At 53.4% G+C, this 19343-nt stretch overlaps 1 protein-coding gene across 6 annotated transcripts in view; it reads right to left on the bottom strand.

Moving 5' to 3' along the window:
• JPH3 (junctophilin 3) overlaps window positions 1-19343 on the bottom strand; it is a 159094-nt gene that overhangs the window by 76474 nt on the left and 63277 nt on the right. For 3 of the 6 annotated variants that reach the window (XM_027618536.2, XM_027618534.2, XM_027618535.2), the window contains one exon: window positions 14940-15160. Coding sequence is in view for 1 of the 6 variants with exons in the window: in XM_027618533.2 (XP_027474334.1) it covers window positions 686-1067 (382 nt within the window). In the remaining 5 variants the exon portion in view is untranslated. Of the gene's footprint in view, window positions 1-685; window positions 1412-14939; window positions 15161-19343 lie in introns of those variants that run through there. The other 3 variants (XR_003524161.2, XM_027618533.2, XR_003524162.2) reach the window with 2 other exon arrangements.

A 19343-nucleotide genomic window follows, 5' to 3' on the forward strand; every position in this document is an offset into this window, starting at 1 on the left:
GGTGAAAATGATTCAGCCACTGGAAGGCAAGATTCCTGGGCTCTCGCTAAACAGATGGGCCTCCTCCTCCCTCCAGCAGCCTCTCTGGCTGCGCCAGCCCGCGTCCAACCACCTAGAAGTTTATTGCTGTGTTGTGTTGCTTTGGGTTTGTGTCCCTCTCCCAATCGCTCCCTTTCCATTGGCTTGGGTTGATCAGGACTAAGGGAGGCCCTTCAGCACCGCAGGAAAACAAGGAGCTGAGCTGGGGCCTGACTCCTGGAGGCCCAGCACCAAGGGAGCTCTTCCAACAAGGGCAAGGGGCCCCCTCCCAGCTCCCCTCTGCCCTTGGTGGGTCCCAGATGAGGCCCGGGGCCCGGGGCCCAGTCTGGCCTTTCCAGCAGGTCTGTGGCCTGCGCTTGGATCATACACTGACACTCTGCTCAGCCCCGCAGCTCTGCGCCTGCCTCTGCTCCGGGAAAGCCCCCAACACCCTTCAGCTGACACAGGGGTGCTGTCCCCCACCAGGCAGTGGGGCAACCTGTAGCCAGGGCAACTGTGGCCTCCAGGAAGCCCCAGGAAATGCCCCAGGTGCACACGGCCCCACTGGAGGGAGAAGCTCAACTTCCCCAGAGGTAAACAGAAGAGGCAAGAGAGAAAGGTCCCTCCCCCGCCCAGCCCCCGGCCCGGCCACCCGAGCGGCACCTACCTCCATCTGAGTACGTCTCCGTGCCATAACCGTCCTGCAGCCCGTTGCTCCAGGTGCCTTCATACTTGGCCCCGTTGCCCGTGCACTCCCGCACCCCGTAGCGCCCCTTAAATCCGTGCGTCCACTCGCCCTTGTACACCCACTTCCCCTTGCTCTCCAGGCCGATGCCGTGGCGCTTGCCCTGCGCCCAAGTGCCCTGGTACGTGTTGCCGCTGGGCCAGGTGTAGACGCCCAGCACCTCGAAGCCGTGGCTCCACGAGCCGGTGTATTCGCCTTGGCCCTTGGGGCCGGTGCAGACGCCATGGCCGTGCGCCTTGCCGTCCTCCCAGCCTCCACAGTAGGACCCTCCATCGTCAAAATTAAACCTACCCCCACTGGACATGCATGTAACTCGGTTTGCAAATCCCGCAAACGGTGAAAAAAAAAAAAAAAAAAAAAACCAAGGCGATCAACAAACCGGATTCTTGGTTGGCTGGCTGGTTGGCTGGTTTTGTTTTGCTTTTTTTTTTTTTAAGGAAGAATGGAGAAAGCAAAAAACACAGCGAGCAGATCCCGGGCGGCGGGCGGCCGCGGCGCCGGCTTCGGCGGAATTTAAGTCAATTGGGGGCGATTATTCCTTTTCGAGCTGCGCCGCGGAGCCTGACCAGCGTCTCGCGCTCCCGCTGGAGACAGGACCGGAGGGGGAGGAGGGAGGGGGAGGGGAGGGGAGGGGGAGGGAGGGGGCAGGAGCAGGAGCGTCTGGTGCAAACGGCTCCACCTCAGCGGCAAGTGCCCCTCCGAGGCGAGCCCGCCGGGCTGGCCGCGCAGGCCGGGGCGGGGACGGCGGGCGGCTCAGGCCCGGGGCGCAGCCCCCCACCTGCGGCTGCCACGCTGCGGGCGCCCGAGGGCGGCGGCGGGGCCCGCGGGCGGCGGCGGCACGGGCGGCGGCGCGGGCGGCTGCACCATATTGGGGGCCGCGGGCCGGGCCGGGCGGCGGCGGCGGCAGCAGCAATGCGGCGGGGCGGGCGGGCGGGCGGGCGGCGGCGGCGGCGGCGGCAGCGGCGGCGTGCGCTCTGGGCCCGGCTCGCGCGCTCGGGCCGGCGCGGCGCGCGCCCGCACCCGACCCGCGCCCCCGACCCGCGCGGCCCCGACCCGCACCCGGCCCGCGCGCCCCGCACCCCACCTGCGCCCCCCTCCCCGATCCGCTCCCCGCCAGCGCCCGTGCGCCCCCGCCCCGGCCCCCGGCCTCGCGCGTACCCCTGCGCGTCCCCGACCCGACCCTCCGCTCGCGCCCCTCCCCACCTGCCCCGACCCAGTCCCCTGCCCGCGCGACTCCCACCCACACGCCCGCCCCACCCGGACCCGCGCGCGCCCGAACTGGCCCCTGCCCCGGGCGCGCGGGCAGGCTGAAGCGGGGCGCTGCCCCGCCCGGTGGAGGGCGCAGGGAGCGGGCGGGGACCCCGGGCGCCCGCCCTCCCGCACCCCCCACCCCGCGCTCCCGCCCGCCGGGCTTCTCCCTTGCCGGGGCTGGCGTGGAAATAGGGGTCCAGACAGGTCGCCCCAGCCCCCCCTTTCCCGGGACTTAGATTTAAAGGGACAGGAACTGCGTAACGGGAAGGCGCCCAGCACCCAGGGCGCTCTCCTCCCCCCTCCCGGGAGCCGCGAAGTGAAGCCTGGCAGAGCAGGCCCCGGGCGATCTGGGGCGCCCCTCGGGTTTCCTCTCTCCCACCCTGCGCCTCGCCCCTGGCGCCTGGCTCCTATCTGCGACACCTGTCCCTGGCTTGACTGGAGAGGCTCTTGGCAGACCACAGGTGGTTTTCTCTCCGACAAATAATCCATCCTTCTTCCTTACGGGCAATTTTATGTCCACATGTGGGAGGAAGGGAGGAGAAAACATGTAGGTGGTGAATGTCCCCTCCCCATAAATTAACAGAAAGTCCGGCGACACGAACATGTCTTGGAGTAAAGACGCCCAAATGCTGCTCCTTCCCTGCGCCCTGACCAACAGGTAGCCCCCAACTCCGGGAGCGGTTGTACTTTGGGGAGCAAAGTGGGATCGTCACTAGGGCGTTACTAGGTCTTTCTCCATACATACTCTCCCCCCGACACACACACCCCATCCCCCCATGTGATGGTGTCTGATTCCTGGTCTGAGTATCCTGGGACCAATTTAAAATGCATTTCCTGGACCATAAATCCGCAGGCAGGAGCCGGGTTCTCAGCTCTCCGGGAACATGTTTGGCAAATGGCAGCAGCGGAGTGCCGCTGGGGGAGAGGGGAGATTGCACAGGGTCCAGGCTAATTGCAGTGCCAGCCCGAGACTCCGCCGGCAGGGAGACAGGAATTGCAAGCCCGGCAGTAGAGCCTGAGATTTAGCCCAGGGAAGAGGTGTGATCTGAAGTCTCCCAGTCAACCAGGGGCCGAGCTCACACCTTCTCCTGCCTGCATTGTTCCCATCTTTGGCTGAACAGGCTCTCACGGGACTATCAGCCCCTTCTAGGATGCCCAGAGTTCAAGCTCAACTTTCTGTCTTGCTCTGGGCACCAAAGCCCCCTCCCTAAAGCTCCACTGGCCCGGAGAGCAGTTACCACCTTATCCACCCCACCTCTGGAGGGAATTTTCAGTTTTGCTTTGTGATTTGCAATATTCAAGGCGCCTTCTAGTTGGTGTCTGCCTCCCTGTGCTACCTGGAAGGTTTCTCTAAATGCCTAGGGGTGGAATTGTTGGGTCAAGCACATCTTGGTTTTAATAGAGATTAGAGCACTTTCCTTCTCCCCCTGCAGTGCCCCATCCTTCTGGCTCTCTGTGTTCTGGCCACCCCTTGGTATTATCAGACTTCCTAACTATGTTTCCATTTATTTTCTTTTGTTAATCTAGATGGGTAGGAAATAGTGTCTCAGGACTGTTTGGTGTAAATGAAAAATTATATATTGTGAATGTGTGCACAAACCTGCCACTCCTCACAAGATTCAGGTTCAAATCCTGCCTCCAGACCTGGCCAGCTGTGTGGTGTGGGCAGTCACTTACTACCTGTGAGCTCAGTTTTCTCATCTGCAAAATGGGCAGATACTAGTTCCCATAAATTGCCATGGGGATTCAAGGAGCTGACGTCCGGGGCATGGTAAGCACTGGAGAAGGGGAAACAGTGGTGTTATCAGGAGTCCAGCCCCTCCTCGAAGGTCGTGGATTCCTACAGGGGACGCCCGACTTTCGGCCTGCTCCCCCCAAACCTCACTGACATAAAATTGCCATTACCTTTACACTCTGCTCTTCCTTTCTTCATTTCAGTCCCTACCCAGTTTTTGCTGATTCAGCAGCCCTTCCTCACACAAGCAGTGGATCACAACCGAGATCTTGTTGGAAAATGAGGACTTGAGGTTTCCAGCAATTTCTGGTCAGCACTCTGGCTAATACACACCTTCCCCCGGCAGTTCCAAGGAACCCCACCTGTAACCTCCCCCAGCTGACCCTCTCTCCTCTCCCACACATGGTCATATGAGCTTCAGCACCGATGGACTTTATCCTCCGAAATGCAGATATTAGAGACGTTCATTTTGTGCCATTTGGAAATCATTCTCCCATCACATATGGCGGGTGGTATTGATTTCATTTTGGAGGAAATTCTGTAAGGCTACAAACACAGTACTACCCAGCAATGTCAAAACAGAAACCAGAAGAAAAAAACAGAAAGTCATACCACCATGCAGAATCTCATGGCTCTGGGCACCAGGCTCTGGGATAAGTGCCTCCCCTCAGGGACCTCACCGGCACTCCTCAGCTGACCTGGGCTTCCATACTCACCTGTCAGAAAGACCAGCTTGAGGGCTGCCTCTGTGAAGTGCCCGGCAGAAGGGAATGGAACGACGAACAAAGCAGCACTGCTGCCCAAGCCGACTGGTCTTCCAGGCTAGAAGCTTTCTGGCCTCTGCGCATGGGCACTGCCTCTCCCTTGTCTGCTCCCTCTCCCCGTGGCCCAGAAGTTTTCTGGTCTCAGCTGCAGAAAGGCTCCTGGGTTCCCCAGAGAAGGGATACCTCTACCCCACTGCTGAGTTTTGGACACTCCTCCTGCTGCTGAGTTTCGCCCAAGTGACACAATGTGACTCTGAAGGTCAGGTAAATGGCAATATGACCTCTGCTCATGCTCTCAGATGCTGGCGCTTGGAACCGAGTCACCATGCTGTGGGGAAGCCCGAGCAGCCCACAGAGAGTCACACGGGGGGAGAAACGGGGCTTCTGGCCCACATCCCCAGCTGGACCCCCAGCAGCTCAAAAGTAGATCCTCAAGCTCTGGGCGGGTCACCCCAGCTATTGCCCCATGGAGCAGAGACCCCACCCATGGAGCTTTCCTCACCATGCCTTGTCATGGTTGCAATTTTTAAAAAATGGAGGTATAATGCCATACAACAACATATTAGTTTCCGGTGTGCAACATAATGGGTTGATCTATGTGTGCATTGCAAAATGGTCAACACCGTAAGTCTAGGTAACACCCATCACCACACATAGTGACACAATGTGTTTCTTACGATGAGAACTTTTCAGATCTATTCTCTTGGCAACTTTCAGATAGGCACTGCAGTATGAGCCACTGTAGCCGCCATGCTGTTCATTAGATCTCTGTGACCTGTTTATTTTATAGCCGGAAGTTTGTACCTTTTGACCCCCTTCACTCATTCAGCCCACCCCCCACTTCACACCTGTGGCAACCACCAATCTGTTCTTTAGATCTATGAGCTTCGTTTTGTTTTCTTTAGAATCCACATGTAAGTGAGATCATATGGTATTTGTCTTTCTCTGTCTGACTTATTTCACTTAGCATAATGCCCCCAAGGTCCATCCCTCTTATTGCAAATGGTGAGATTTATTTTTTTATGGCTTAATAATATTCCACTATATATATATATATATATATATATACACACACACACACACACACACATATATAATATATGCCACATTTTATTCATCCATCCATTCATCCATCAATGGATACTGGTTTCCATCATAATTTCAATTTCTGAACAAAATAAATGACTCCTATTATGTTAAGCCAGGCAGAGCTCATGCAAACTACTCAGCCGGGGGCCAAATGCTTGTTTTTAGGGACAAAGTTTGACTGGGACAACCATGCCGCCCGTGTACACACAGCCACGGACGCTTTCACACTACAGTGTCAGGGCTGAAGAGTTTTGACAGAAACCACATGGCCCATGAAGCCTACGCTACTCACCATCTTGTCCTTTACAGAGAAAGTGTGCCAAGCCCCGTGTCTTAGTCTGCTCAGGCTACCGAAACTAAATACCAAAGACTGAGTGCCTTCCATCATGGGAATTTATTTCTCACAATACTGGAGGCTGGAAATTGAGCTCAGAGTGCCAACAAGGTCAAGTTTTGGGGAGAGCCGTGTTCTTTCTCACCGCGTCCTCGCATGGCAGGGGGCTGGGGGTGGGGTGGGGGGGGAGAGAATGAGAAAACCCTCTGGTGACTCTTCTTATAAGGACACTAATCCAGTGGGATCAGGGTCCCACCCTTATGATCTCATTTAATTTTAATTACTTCCTTACCCCAAATACAGCCACACTGGAGATTAGGGCTTTCATGTATGAACTGAAGGGCACAAACATTTAGTCCATAACACCCGTTTTAAGCCACTAGGTTTTGGGGTGGTTTGTTACAGAGCAGTAGCAACCAGAACAGACCATATGCTTCATGAGGATGGCTCTGTGTCCCTTTCTCCTCACCTGTAAAATGTCACCAACACAATTCCTACTTCCGAAGACTGGGGCAAAGGTGACTAAGGTGTTTGGGGGTCCCTAGTGCCTCACTGGTCTTCAACAACTCATAGCTGTATTTCCTTGCCCTCTCTGGGGGTGGTCATTCCCGAGAATGAAGATCACCCCGAGGGTGCCGGAGGTGTCCCCCCTGTCCCCTTCCCAACCACCACTGCTCATCCTCTGGTTTTAATGTTCCACCTGTCCATGCATGTATGGACCAGAATACCATACCATACAATATGACGATTACTGGGAGGTGCCATGAGATTGTGCTGGGACTCCTGATTCTCCCCAAACCAGAGGCAGAAAAAGATGCCAACCGTGGGTGGGAACAAATCAAGAGTAGTCAGGATCATTGGATGTTGTTGGCCAATGTCTCTGTGCCAGACCTGGAATGCCTCATTTCATCTAAGTCTTGGCATGGCCCTTTGGGGTCCAGACTGTGACCATCTCTTCCTTCTTAAAGATGGGGAAACTGAGGCTCAGGCAGGTAAAGGGGGTAGCCCAAGGCCACACACAGCTAGCAAGTGCCAACGCCAGGGCTTGACCCCAGAAAGGTCAGGTGAACTTTGACAGAAACGTCCTCCTGGGCTGCAGTCTGCTGCCAGCACCCGGCCTTCGGACAGGCAGGCCATCCCCAGGGACTGATCCAGGAGACAGACGAATCCTTTGTTCTTGATTAGCTGCTGGCCAGCTCCAGGGTCAAAAGTCTGCTAAGGAGAAAAGTTGAGAAACCTAGTTTGAGCTTTGAAATTACACCCTAAGACACCCTGCTGGGAGTGTTTTTTCCTTATGCTGGAGCTGGCTAGATCCCGTCGTAGTTCCGGGCAATGCAGGGGTAAGAGTGGCTAGCAGGAGTGCCAGTGGAGTGCCAGTGGTTAATTCATTTATTCCTCATAACAACTCCAAGAGATGTTGTTATCCCCACGTTACAGATGAAGAACCTGAGGCAGAGAACAGATAAATGAGTTGCCTAAGATAGGCAAGTAAATTCTCGAGGAATCAGATCTCCAAGCTTGCCATTCCAAGTTCATCCAAACTAACTGTCCTCTCCACCTGGAGTGCCAGAAGCCATCCTCCATAAGGATAGCCAGGGGTGCTTGCTTTGAGCTGGGCTCAGTGCCCCGAAATCCCTACCTCCCCCAAGACATATCAGCCCCTAGGGTGGGCGCCACTTTACAGATGAGGAGCCAGAGCCTAGGACAAATGAGCTAGCCTGCCAGTAAGTGGCCGTCTGGGTTCCCAGCAGGCATGTGGCCACCCGCTGGCCTGCAGCATCCCCTCCCACTGAGCCGCTAGACTCATATAATATCCGGAGCCAGCAGCAATAACAGCAGGAATTGTGCCCTGTCGCTGCTCTTACTGGGGCCCACCCCATGCAGGTACCAAGCATAGCGGTAATAGTAGCACCATGTGGTTCAAGATAGAGAGCGTCTCTCTCATGTACCTCCTACCAATACTCCGCCGCCCCCCACACCACCACAGGGAACAGCTACGTTGACTTGTATCACCATAGATTAGTTCTGCCTTATCTTTGAGACTCACGTCCATGCTCTCATACATTTGTATCTGGCTCCTTTCATTCAACATCACGTGTCAGATTCATCTGATGTGTTCATGTGTAACTGTGCTTTGTTCTTTTCGGTGCTGTATAGTATTCCATTGCATGAATATACTATGAATTATTTTTCTCTTCTCTGTTGATAAACATGTGTGTTGTTTCCAGTTGGGGGTTATTTTGAATAACCTGGTACAAGCACCCTTTTATGTGTCTTCTGGCAGACACCCATCTCTAGAGTGTATGCCTAGGAGTGAACTTCCTGGGGCCTAGGGTAGATGTATATTTAATTTTAGTATTTAGTTCTTGAAAGTGGTCCAGTCCATTTACAACCCCCACCCCCCAGCAGAGGGTGAGCATTCCAGTTGTTCCATGTCCTCACCAACACTTGGTAATATCAGTGTTTTAAATTTTAGCCAGTCTAGTGTATTATAGTGGTATCTCATTGTGATTCTAATTTGCACTCCTGAAACACTTTGTAAATAAACTAGTCTTCTTTTTCTACTTATAGATCACTACTTAATTTTTAATGTAATAGATATAAACATATCTATTTTTATTATTTATTTGTTGTATTTATTTTTACAGTCTCCTGAAAGTATCATATGCTACTAATTTTCTATTTAGATTACTAATGTAAAGTTTTCTTTATAGATAAATCCATCCAAGTTAAAAAAAAAAAAGGAGGTGGGGGGAGATCCACTTAAAGAGAAATATTATGCAACTAATAGACCAGCACAGGTGGGAATGTGGCAGTTGTTGAAGAGCTAGAGATCTCTCTGACCTTGAAGATAGAGGGGAAAGCAGGTTCTGGACAGAAGCCAAGAACCAGGAAGTCAGAACCCAAATCTGTCCCTCATCCTGGGCCCCCTGTCTCTCCTCTTGGCCCATCTGCTCTGTGTGTCTGCTCTCTGTAGTCTGCTGTACTCTGCTCTTTCCTTTAGCTCTCAGTCCAGACCCTGACAGTCAATAAACCAGACTCTATAGATCCAAATTCCTGGGAGAGAATCCCCTGGGGTCATCTTGAGTCAGGCACTGATTCCTGACCATCAGCCATGGTCAGGGAGTGGGGACCTGCCTTGTGACAGCAGGAAGAACGCATGATTGGCCTTTCCAGCACAAGTAGAGGAAGCACATCCAGAGGCAAAAATGGGGATGTTCCGTTGATGGGACAGATGATTTAAAATTGAGAATGGAAGAGCTTTGAAAAACAATAGGCATAATTATACTTCCTTATTTGTCAAGATCTAGAGCTGTCTATGACCCCAGGGGCACTGTCACTGGCCATTCAATTTCTAAGTGAAGATTATTACGAAAGAGAGGTGGAGGAAGGAAGGTAGAAATGGAAAAGGAAGATAATGTGAAGTGATTTGGATGAATTAGCAAGAAGAAAAAAAGAGAGGCTGTGGTGATGGTGGTGATGATAATGGTGATGGTGATGGTGGTGATGATGAGGATGGTGGCGATGATGACAGTGATGATGGTAGTGATGGTGGTGGTGATGAGGATGGTGGTGATGATGGTGACAGTAGTGATGATGGTGATGGTGATGATGAGGATGGTGGCGATGATGATGATGATGGTGGTGGTGATGATGGTGGTGATGGTGGTGATGGTGATGGTGATGATGAGGAAGGTGATGATGAGGATGATGGTGGTGATGATGGTGATGTTGGTGGTGATAATGGTGACAATGATGACAGTGATGGTAGTGATGATGGTGATGGTGAGGACGATGGTGATGATGGTGATGGTGAGGATGATGGTGGTGATGGTGATGGTGAGGATGATGGTGGTGGTGAAGATGATGGTAATGATAGTGATGGTGAGGATGATGGTAATGATGCTGATGACAGTTACATTTTTTTGCCTGACTCTGTGTTGAGCACTTTACATTATCACATTTCATCCTAAAACAATTTCATGAGGCTGCTACTATTGTTATCCTCATTTCACAGATGAGGAAACCTGAGGCTTAGACTGGTCAAGTCACTTGCCCAAGTGGAAATGAACCCAGGCAGCTGACAGCAGAGCATAAGCATGTAACTACCATGTTCCTCTGTCTCAAGTACTTAAATGTCCCCCCACTGGGGAAGATGAGCTGTTGTCTGTGCTCAAGCCACATATTTGTACAATTTAATGAACGGTTATATAGCAAATGTCCACGAACAATCAAGCACCAGGGCCCAGGAACTGAACATTATTCACATCCCCAAAACCCGTCGCGTGCCCCTCCCCAGTCATAACCGTCTCCTCCCTGAGACAGAACCATTTGTCTGAATTTCCGATCATCTTGTTTTCCCTTATAGCTTTACCCCCGAGAATGTGCATCCCTGCGAACTGCAGTTTAGTTCCGTCTGTCGTTGGACTTTATGTGGCTGGATTTGGACAATCCGTGTTCTTTTTTTGCCCAACATCATAACTGTGGGCATGATGTTGGGTGTTTCTAGGGTTCTTTGTCCCCTTTGCTGCACAATATTCCATGGTATGGATGCCCATTGCACTGAAACTGGACCTTTGGGTTGTTTCTAGTTAAGGGCTATTGTCTGTGTATCCTGAAATGTGTGCACAGGAACACTTACCATAAACCTCCCTCTCCAGGGATCCCCCGGCCCAGTGGGTGCCTCTTCTCTGGGCTTTGTCAGCCCCTGTGCTCCCCCCATAACCGCGTATGTCCCTCTGCCAGGTAGCTGTCTTTTAATTCATGGCCTCATCCACGCACATGGGGCGGGGGGTGCTGCCAGCTGGGACCCTGTCCGGTTCCTCTCGTCGCCACTCAGCCCCCAGCACAGTGTCTGGCGCTAGGAATGCAATCATAGAATTCTGAGTAAATGATGAATGAGCAAAGGAATAAATGAATAAACTGTCAGCATTCCCTCAACATTTGCTGAATCGAAGCGCATCACCGATGTGAATGCTGGAGTCCGGAGGTGCTGTTAGGACACTCAGGTGTGGCTTTGCCTGATCTGCATGTTGACCTTGTTTGACACCTGCTGGTATCACCGACATGGCACGCGGGGACACAGTCTACTGGCGGAAGAGTGGGCGGAGGTTACAGAGGCCAACAGAAGCAGTTGGTGCTTCGCACATCAAGACATCGAGAGACACGCTTCCCAGCTGGATTCCTTTCCTCAGCTCCCCCTCCTCCTCTGCTTCCCAGGGCTAATAAGTGTGATTAGACCTCCTCAGAAGGAGGCAGCTGGTGGTTTCCTCAGGCCTTTTCCTTACCTACCCTGTATCCGATCTGTCCCTCCCCGGGAAGATGAGCGAGCTGGGCTGCGGCAGGTGGCTCCCGGATCTGCTCCTTCATCGAAGCAGAAGATGAAACTCATGGAGGGTGAACAAGGGCTCTGGACAGGGGCCTGAGCTCCCATAGGTTGGGGGTGTATCTGAGGGTCCAAGCCGACGTGGAGAGGCTCAGAGGCGGGGGACACGAATCCAGAAGTCCCAGTGGTGGGTCAGAGCCCTGGCTGGTGTAGACCAGCTTTGTTCTACACGCAGGCCAGGCCAGGTGCGTTCACACCGTCCTATCAATGATAGGTTCCATCAGAGCCCACTGGCCTGCAGATCATGTCCAGCCTCCTTAACACAGTTTATAAGGCCTCCCTGACCGGCGCCCGCCAACCCCTCTGCTCCCCCGGGCTCCACTCCGTACATCCTGCTCCTCTGCCTCACCCTGCCCGGGCTGGTTCCGCCCTGGCAGGTCCTGCTCCCCTGCCTGCTTCACTCTTGTATGGCTCAGCTTAGTGACTGCTTCTTCCAGGGGGCCGGCCTGACCCCCACCCTGTCCAAGGCCAGGCCGGGTGCTCCCAAAACGCCTTGGACCTTCTGAATCGTAGCACCTGGCACACTCTATGGTCCAGGCTTGTTTCCTCAGCACCATTCTCTGCTGGATGATTAAGAACAGACACCAAAGCTGCTGGATTGATATTCTATCCCATCTCAGGGTCTGGACACAGCAGGTGCTCAGTAAATATGTTCTGGGTGACTGAATGAATAAGGTGATCAAGTATTTGCATAGCATCATAAGATGACTCAGAGGTAACCAGGTGTGGGGAGAGCTTCTTCCCTCTTCCAGCTCGGTCCCCCAACCTTGCCTTCCCTATAGACAAGCCAGGAGGGCCTCCCTCTCCGTCTCTCAAGTGGCTACCTCCTGAGCCAACTCAAGCCTGCAATGGTTATAGATAGGGTTGCTCAGGATCCGTTACCTCCTAGTCAGGCAAAAGCATTCAGACCGCTCCCCAATTCTCAGCCCGGGTGTTGGGCTGATGACCTGTTTTAGCCCCTGAATCAAGCAGAACCTGAATCCAACCTGTGTTTGAATTTACTCGCTTACTGATGTACAGAAGCTAACAAATTCCCTTTTTGCTTATATCACTCTGAGCTGGGTTTCCAGGCATTTGCAAAGGGATTTTTTTAAACAGCTTTATTGAGATATAATTCACATGCCATATAATACATACATTTAAAGTGTATAAATCAGTGTTTTTAGTACAAACATAAAGTTGGGAACTACCACCACAGTGTAATTTTGCCTTTTCATCACCCCAAAAAGAAACCTCGAGCTATTACCAGCCACTCCCGGTTCCTCCCTCCCCCAGCCCCTGGAAAGCATGAATCTGCTTTCTGTCTCGATGGATTTGCCAACTCTGGACATTTCATATAAATAGAATGATCCAAGAGGGGCCATTTGTGACTGTCTTCTTTCATTGAACCCAATGTCCTCACGGTTCATCCATATCATGGCAGGTGTCAGACTTCCTTTCTCTTTATACCTGAGTCATATTCCATCGTGTGGATGGACCACATTTTGTGTATCTGTTCCTCACGTGATGGACATTTGGGTTGTTTCCACTTTGGGGTCCTGTGAATGATGCTGCGGTGAACATTTGTGTTCAAGCCTTTGTGTGCATATATGTCTTCACTTCTTGTGGGTGTAAAGCTAGGGATGACGTTGCTGGGTTATGTGGCGGCTCTGTTTCACCCTCTGAGGAGTCACCGGTCCATTTTGGAGACTAGCTGCCCAGACGCTCTGGTGCTTAGTGATGAGGAGCATCTCCATGTGCGCTTACTGGCCTCTCCTATGTCTTCTGTTGGAGAGATAGGTATTTGAACCTTTTCCCCTTTTCTAAATGTGTGCTTTTAGGGGCGCCTGGGTGGCTCAGTCATTAAGAGTCTGCCTCTGGCTCAGGTCATGATCCCAGGGTCCTGGAATCGAGGCCCGCGTCGGGCTCCCCGCTCAGCGGGAAGCCTGCTTCTCCCTCTCCCAACTCCCCCTGCTTGTGTTCCCTCTCTCGCCTTGTCTCTCTCTGTCAAATAAATAAATAAAGTATTTAAAAAAATAAATGTGTGCTTTTATTGTGAGTTGTAGGAGTTCTTTATATAGTCTGGATACAAACCCCTTATCAGATAGATGATTTGCAAAAAATGCCTTCGTTTCTGCGAGTTGTCTTTATACTGTCTTCACAGAATCTTCCGTTGTAACACAAAAGCTTTTGATTTTGGTGAAGTCTGTTTTTCCTTTTGTCACTTGTGCTTTTGGTGTCATTGCTAAGAAAGAATCTTAACACGCCCACCTTCCCCGAGAGGACTGCTCCCCCTCGAGAGTCTGCCCTGCCCTCTGTCCCCCTGGCCTGGCTTCCCAGTGAGAACCTGAAGAAGGGGGTGTGTCTGAGCCCACCATGTCAGTGTCGCCTGCTCCCACAACAGTGTGTTCTCGGTGAGAGCACAACTCGGGCACCTGGGGAGACCAGGTTCTGAGCCACACACTTCTGGCCCCACGGTGGCCAGAGAAGATGGACATTTGAGGACTTCCAGAAGGAGGTAGGTGACAAGGGAGGGGGCCAATCATGGAGTGTGAGCCTGAGTCACACTCCACCCCTCTGGGGGCTGAAGACCCTGGAGTTTGCTTGAATCAGGTGGCTCTCCCAGCCCATTGCAGCAGCTGTGAGCTCCATCCACCCCAAACAACATTCAGGCCTCCAACCAGCAGGAGCCAATCTCTGCCCTTTGCTAACTGAAGAGCTGACCATGTTCGCTTCTTTCTGTGCCCTGCTCCCTCCCCACCCACCTTCCTGCCTCCAAAACATAGACCCTTCACCCTGAACAATTAACGGCTTGCTCAACATTCACTCAAGAAACCCAAGGCTAGAGCTGGGGACACACAGAGAAAGAAACAGGCATGGTCTTTGTCCATGTGGCCAGAAAGCTATCACACTGTAGAAGCTGACACATTCTACTGACAAATGGCAATTAGATTTGGGTGATAAGCAGTTATGTCACTGAAGGAATCCCCTAACCGAATGAAGAACTGCCCAAAAAAAAGGAGTTCCAGAGACCTGGAGCGGACTCAGAAGGTGTGTGCTCTGTCCTAACCTTGCCCCACACCAGCTGTGCAGCATTGGGCAGGTCACTCAGCCTCTCTGAGTCTCAGAGTCATCCCCTGTCCCAGACACAGGGGGAGGTGGTGACAATCTCTCTGTTCATGAAGAGCTATGTACCAAGATCTGGCCTAGGCATTGCCCAGGGACTGTGCACAACAGCCCCACATGGGAGGCACCCCCGGGAAAGGAGACAAACACCCCCGAGTGGGAGAGGCAGGGCGAGAGAGTGGTGGTTGTCACCCCAGCCCCACTCCCTCACCCTGCGGAGGGGCCTCGGCTCCCTGGCAGAAAGGGTTGGGGACCCCTGAACTACAGCTTTCTTCTTTGCAGAGCAGCTATTAAGAATGTGTTTCGTTCAAATCATAGCCATCACACTTACTATACACGTTCTGGGAAACGCAGAAAAACATGCACGAGAAATGAAAGTCCTCATTATGCCATTGCCCAGCGCGTACACAGTTAACGACTTATTTCCTTCAAGTTGTTTTCTTCGGGACACAGTTAACATGGATATGTTTTACAAAATCAGCATCATACTGAAAAGGCTGCTTTGTACTTACTTTTTCTTCAGTTAGCAATATGTCCCAGACATTTTCCCATCTCGTTAAAGGGTCTTCTACAGCCCAACTTCCTAGTTGCTGGTGTTCGTCTGTGGCCATTAATAACAGCAAATGCTTATACACACGCGTAGTTTATATCGTGCTTTAGAGCCTTGTCATGTCCCCCTCGCGTTCGTATGTTCTCAGTGCTCTTCATATCCGATCTCATTTAATCCTCACACCTGTGTGAACAAAGTATCCTATTAAGACCCATTTTACAGAGGAGAAGGCTGAGGTGCAGAGAAGTAAGGCCACTTGTGCCCAGGGTCACATAGCTGCTAAGTGGCGAGGCCAGGATTTGAACCCAGGAGTCTGGCCCCAGGGTCCACCTGGCCTCTGATGTGCCCTCATCGTGAGCACAGATGGGACAGGGATGGCACTGGGGGGTGAGGGCAGGCTGCCTCCTCTTCAGAGCTCTGGAAGCCTCCTGAGAGGGGGCAGGAAGACTGGCCAACTCTGTGCCCAAGCACGTAACTGATGCTGGGCTGTCGGTGCCCCCGCCGCACAGTTCCCAGAAGCCTGCGGTGGGGAAGGTGGCTGCACCTGTCTCTGTGGACCCATGTGCCCTCCTACACCTGTGAGAAGCGCTGCAAACCCACTGGACACAGAGCTCGCATCGGTTTTAGCAACAATTCGCCACCCCTTTGGTCCCAAGCATCGTGTTCTAGAACGAGGACTGCCCCGGGCTGCCTGTGGCGATGCTGGCCTACATCACTGCAGACAGGGGCTTCACTGGTCCATGGAAACCAGCGATTCCAGTAGCAGCCCCAACAGCAGGAGCCAGGTCACAGGCCTCGGCGGGCAGAACAGGCACCCCTTCCCCTGGGAAGCCACATGAGCCCCTGGGGCTCCGGGACTTTTGAGAGGGCAGGAAGAAGGGAGGAAAGCATAGGCTTCAGGCCAGTGTGGAGGGGTGTTGTTCAAGTGTCCATGAGAGTCCCCTAAACTAGGGAGCGGGACACCCAGTTCTACAGACAGACTGCATCCTACGTGGCCAGCTCCCAGGGTGGGAGATGCATCGTCCCGCCCCTCCCGAATACATAAAGTCACTCGCACATGCAGGCAGCCGGCTGCTGAGGCGGGCGGGCTACCGGTCTGCAGGCGACCGTCTGACCTTAATTCCTAACCCTGCCGTGTCCTGGCTGGGCCACTCTGGCCTCCCTAGCTTCGGGAGGCTCAGAGAGCCACACCCCAGGGTTGCTGCAAAGATGGAACAGGACATCCACGGTAAGTGCTTTGTCACCAGACCAAACATTTCCATGTATACACCCCTGATCGCTTCTGTTGAATAAATCCCAAAGTGCGCAAGGGCCAGGTCAAAGGGCACCTGTATTCTGCAAGCCTGCTGCTGCCACCTGATGGTCCCCTTTGTCACAGTGCTGCTCAACCTTCCACAGCACCAAAATCACCTGGACGCTCATGAAAAAGCAGACACTGGTTCAGCGGGCTGGGCGGGGCCTGAGCTCTGCATTTCTCCTCCCAGCGGAGGGGTCCCCATGTGTCCATGGGTTCTCTGCCACTGCCCATCCACGGGAAGCCTACTGCTCAATGGGGTCGGCAGACCCCAGCCCCGGGGGGGGGGGGGTGTTAATGGTCAGCTGCATTGGCTGTGGGGGCTGGAGAAGGCTGGTTCTTGGCATGCCGCCTGCGTCCGGCACAGCTCCTGCCCACCCCGCAGAGCCTGAACCTCTGCCTTTGGCCGCTAGCCCAGCCTGGCCGTTTCCGCAGCCAATTTCTGTGAATCTAATCCGCCCAGGGAGGATTAGAGAGTCCAGCTCTCTGCACCAAGGCCAGGCAGGGGGGGTCCAGCCCTGTGCAAGGAGGGTCTTTCCAGCAGCCTCCTGGGCCTGCAGGCTTTGGTCCCTGCAGCTAGCAAGTCCAGAGAGGATGGTGGGCCGAGGGAGACCCCGTCTGGACGGGAGTGGCCGTGCAGCAGGCTCTCTCCGCTGCAAACCCCAGCAATGGGAAACCGGAGACTGTGTACGCACGTGGGGGTTTCCGTTCTACCCCCAAGAGGCTGCTAATGCCTGTGCTTTCCTTGTGTTGGGGTTGGGGGAGGGCAGAATCAGACAAATAAATAACTTTAGTCCTGGTAAAAGTTGGGGGGAGGGCACAGAACATTTAAGAGTGTTTTGCTTTCCATGCAAACCATATGAAATTGCTGATTTGGTCCATTTTTGCCCTCCAGAAAGGCAGTTTCAGACGGTTCAATGTTAATGCTCAGAGCAAAATCGGGGTTGTTTTTATAAGCTCCCGCATTCTTGGGACATGCAAAACTGGTATATTTGCACACAATCACATTTCTCACACATATTGCTACCCACAGGTGCCATATTTCATGGAATCTGAGATGCCACCAAGTGTCAGGAGCTCTGGGTCCCTCTGTCCCTCTGACAGCTAAGGAATTCCAGGCAGTGCTCCTATTTCCTCTTTCCAGCATAACAGGGCTGCTGTGCCTCGTGGTACACTTCCCAGAGCCACATGTCTGTGAGGGATGATGAGCTAACATGGAGGAGGCCCCTCATGGGCCTGGTGTCTGTCTGTGGTTTTCTGGGACCATCTTCCTCTTTCCTCTCCCACCAAGACTCTGAGGGTCAGCCCCAGGGAAGAGCAGCAGGGTGGGTGGGGAGGGAGGCCAGACCAAGGGCTCCATGCCCTGGAGAATGCTAACCCAGAGGTGGGGCTCCCAGGAGACAAAGATGCTACTATGCTAACACATAGCCAGATTACTGTCTCACCTGGCCCCGGCCTCCCAGAATCGGGAGTTGAGAACTTCCCAGGTGTCACTGCGCTGCAACCACACTGGAGAAACAGGGAGGACCCCCACCCAAAGTTGTGTTCGGATGTCAAGAGTGATGAGACACACACAGGCTCCGAGGGTAGGAACAGGTTGTTACTCCTGTAATGAGGCTTTCTGGGGAGAGCAAGGCAGCTCCCAAATTGCTCCAAAATGGCTGGAAGGAGCAGGGGAAGGAGACTGGCCTGGGGTCTTCCTGTGGTTGGATGATGGGGCCAGGGGGAGGGTTCCTCCACTCAGAAAGGAGCTGTGGGCGGTGAACCTACTATAGCACCAAAGGACGGAGCAGCTGGGCTTTTTCCCAGCCAGCTGGGCCATACGGCCACGGGGCACAGGGAAATGGAATTAACCACTGCCCGTAGTGCGGCATCTCTGATGGAGTCAGCCGCCACCACACGTTGGCATGCCTGCTTCCCGGCTCTGAGACACTTGGGGACATGCATGGCAGGCATACGTGTGCGCAAGTGCGCACACAACGCACAGGGAGCATGATGACCCCTGTGAGTCTCCAGCATGTTAGTGTCCGTGGGGGTGTATTCACCCACCTCTCCCCGAGCATCCTCACAGCGGCTCCTTTGTCAACTCACACTCAAGATTCCAAATGACGGATAGTTCGGCATGTACCAGACGCCCATGTACCACCACCCAGATCGAACAAATGTTAATTTTTTTCATATTTGCTTTGAATGTTTCTTAAGGAGATCAAAGTTAGTGTTGACGTGCTCTCTCTTCTCCCTCTTTCTCCCTCTCCCTCTCTCCTTTTCTCAGGTTACTCACTCTGGGAAGCCAGCTGCCAGGTTGGGAGCCACCCTATGGAGAGACATAGCAAGGAGTAAAGGCCTCCGGTGAACAGCTAGCGAGGACGTGGGGCCTGTCGACAACCACAAAGTTAGCTTGGAAGTGGACACTTCTGCCCCAATTAGAGCCCCACATGACCCCCTGACCTCAACCACACAAGACATCAGGAGCCAGAAAACTCAGGCAGTTCCCAGATTCCTGACGCACCAAGACAAGGAGCTAATACATGTGTATTGTTTTAAGCCCCTGAGTTTGGGGGCATTTGTTATGCATCTGTGGATAACTAATACACCCATTGGCATCACTCAGAGGCTGGGTGCTAGGACACAGATGGACTTGGGCATCCACCTGGCCCCACCACCAACAGTCTCAAAGCGTCTGTTCCTCGTAGTATCCTGGCATTGGATGGGGTGGTGATGACACAGGAGCCACCAGTGTGGACCTTGACGCAGCACGCTGAGCTGTGCCCTGGAGGGCTGAACACCGGCAGCATGTCTGTATGAGTCCTGGGGGCAAACGCCTCCTCCTGGTCCCCCTCCGGTCCTCCAGCCCACCTTCTCAGCCAGTTCCCTTACAGTCCGACCCTCTGCCCCTCTAGGGACTAACACCACGGAATGAACTCAGACCAGCTCTGATCTGCAGCTCAATCGCCTGGCCCAGCTTCCTTCCCAGGGTCACTTCTGACACAGAACCCAGCAGTCCTTGCCACAGAACATGCTTGGAATTTTGCCCCCAAGTCAAGAGTCTGTTTGGAGTCAGACAGACTGGGT

Source organism: Zalophus californianus, chromosome 17 (genome assembly GCF_009762305.2).
Source record: "Zalophus californianus isolate mZalCal1 chromosome 17, mZalCal1.pri.v2, whole genome shotgun sequence".
Classification (NCBI taxonomy): domain Eukaryota; kingdom Metazoa; phylum Chordata; class Mammalia; order Carnivora; family Otariidae; genus Zalophus; species Zalophus californianus.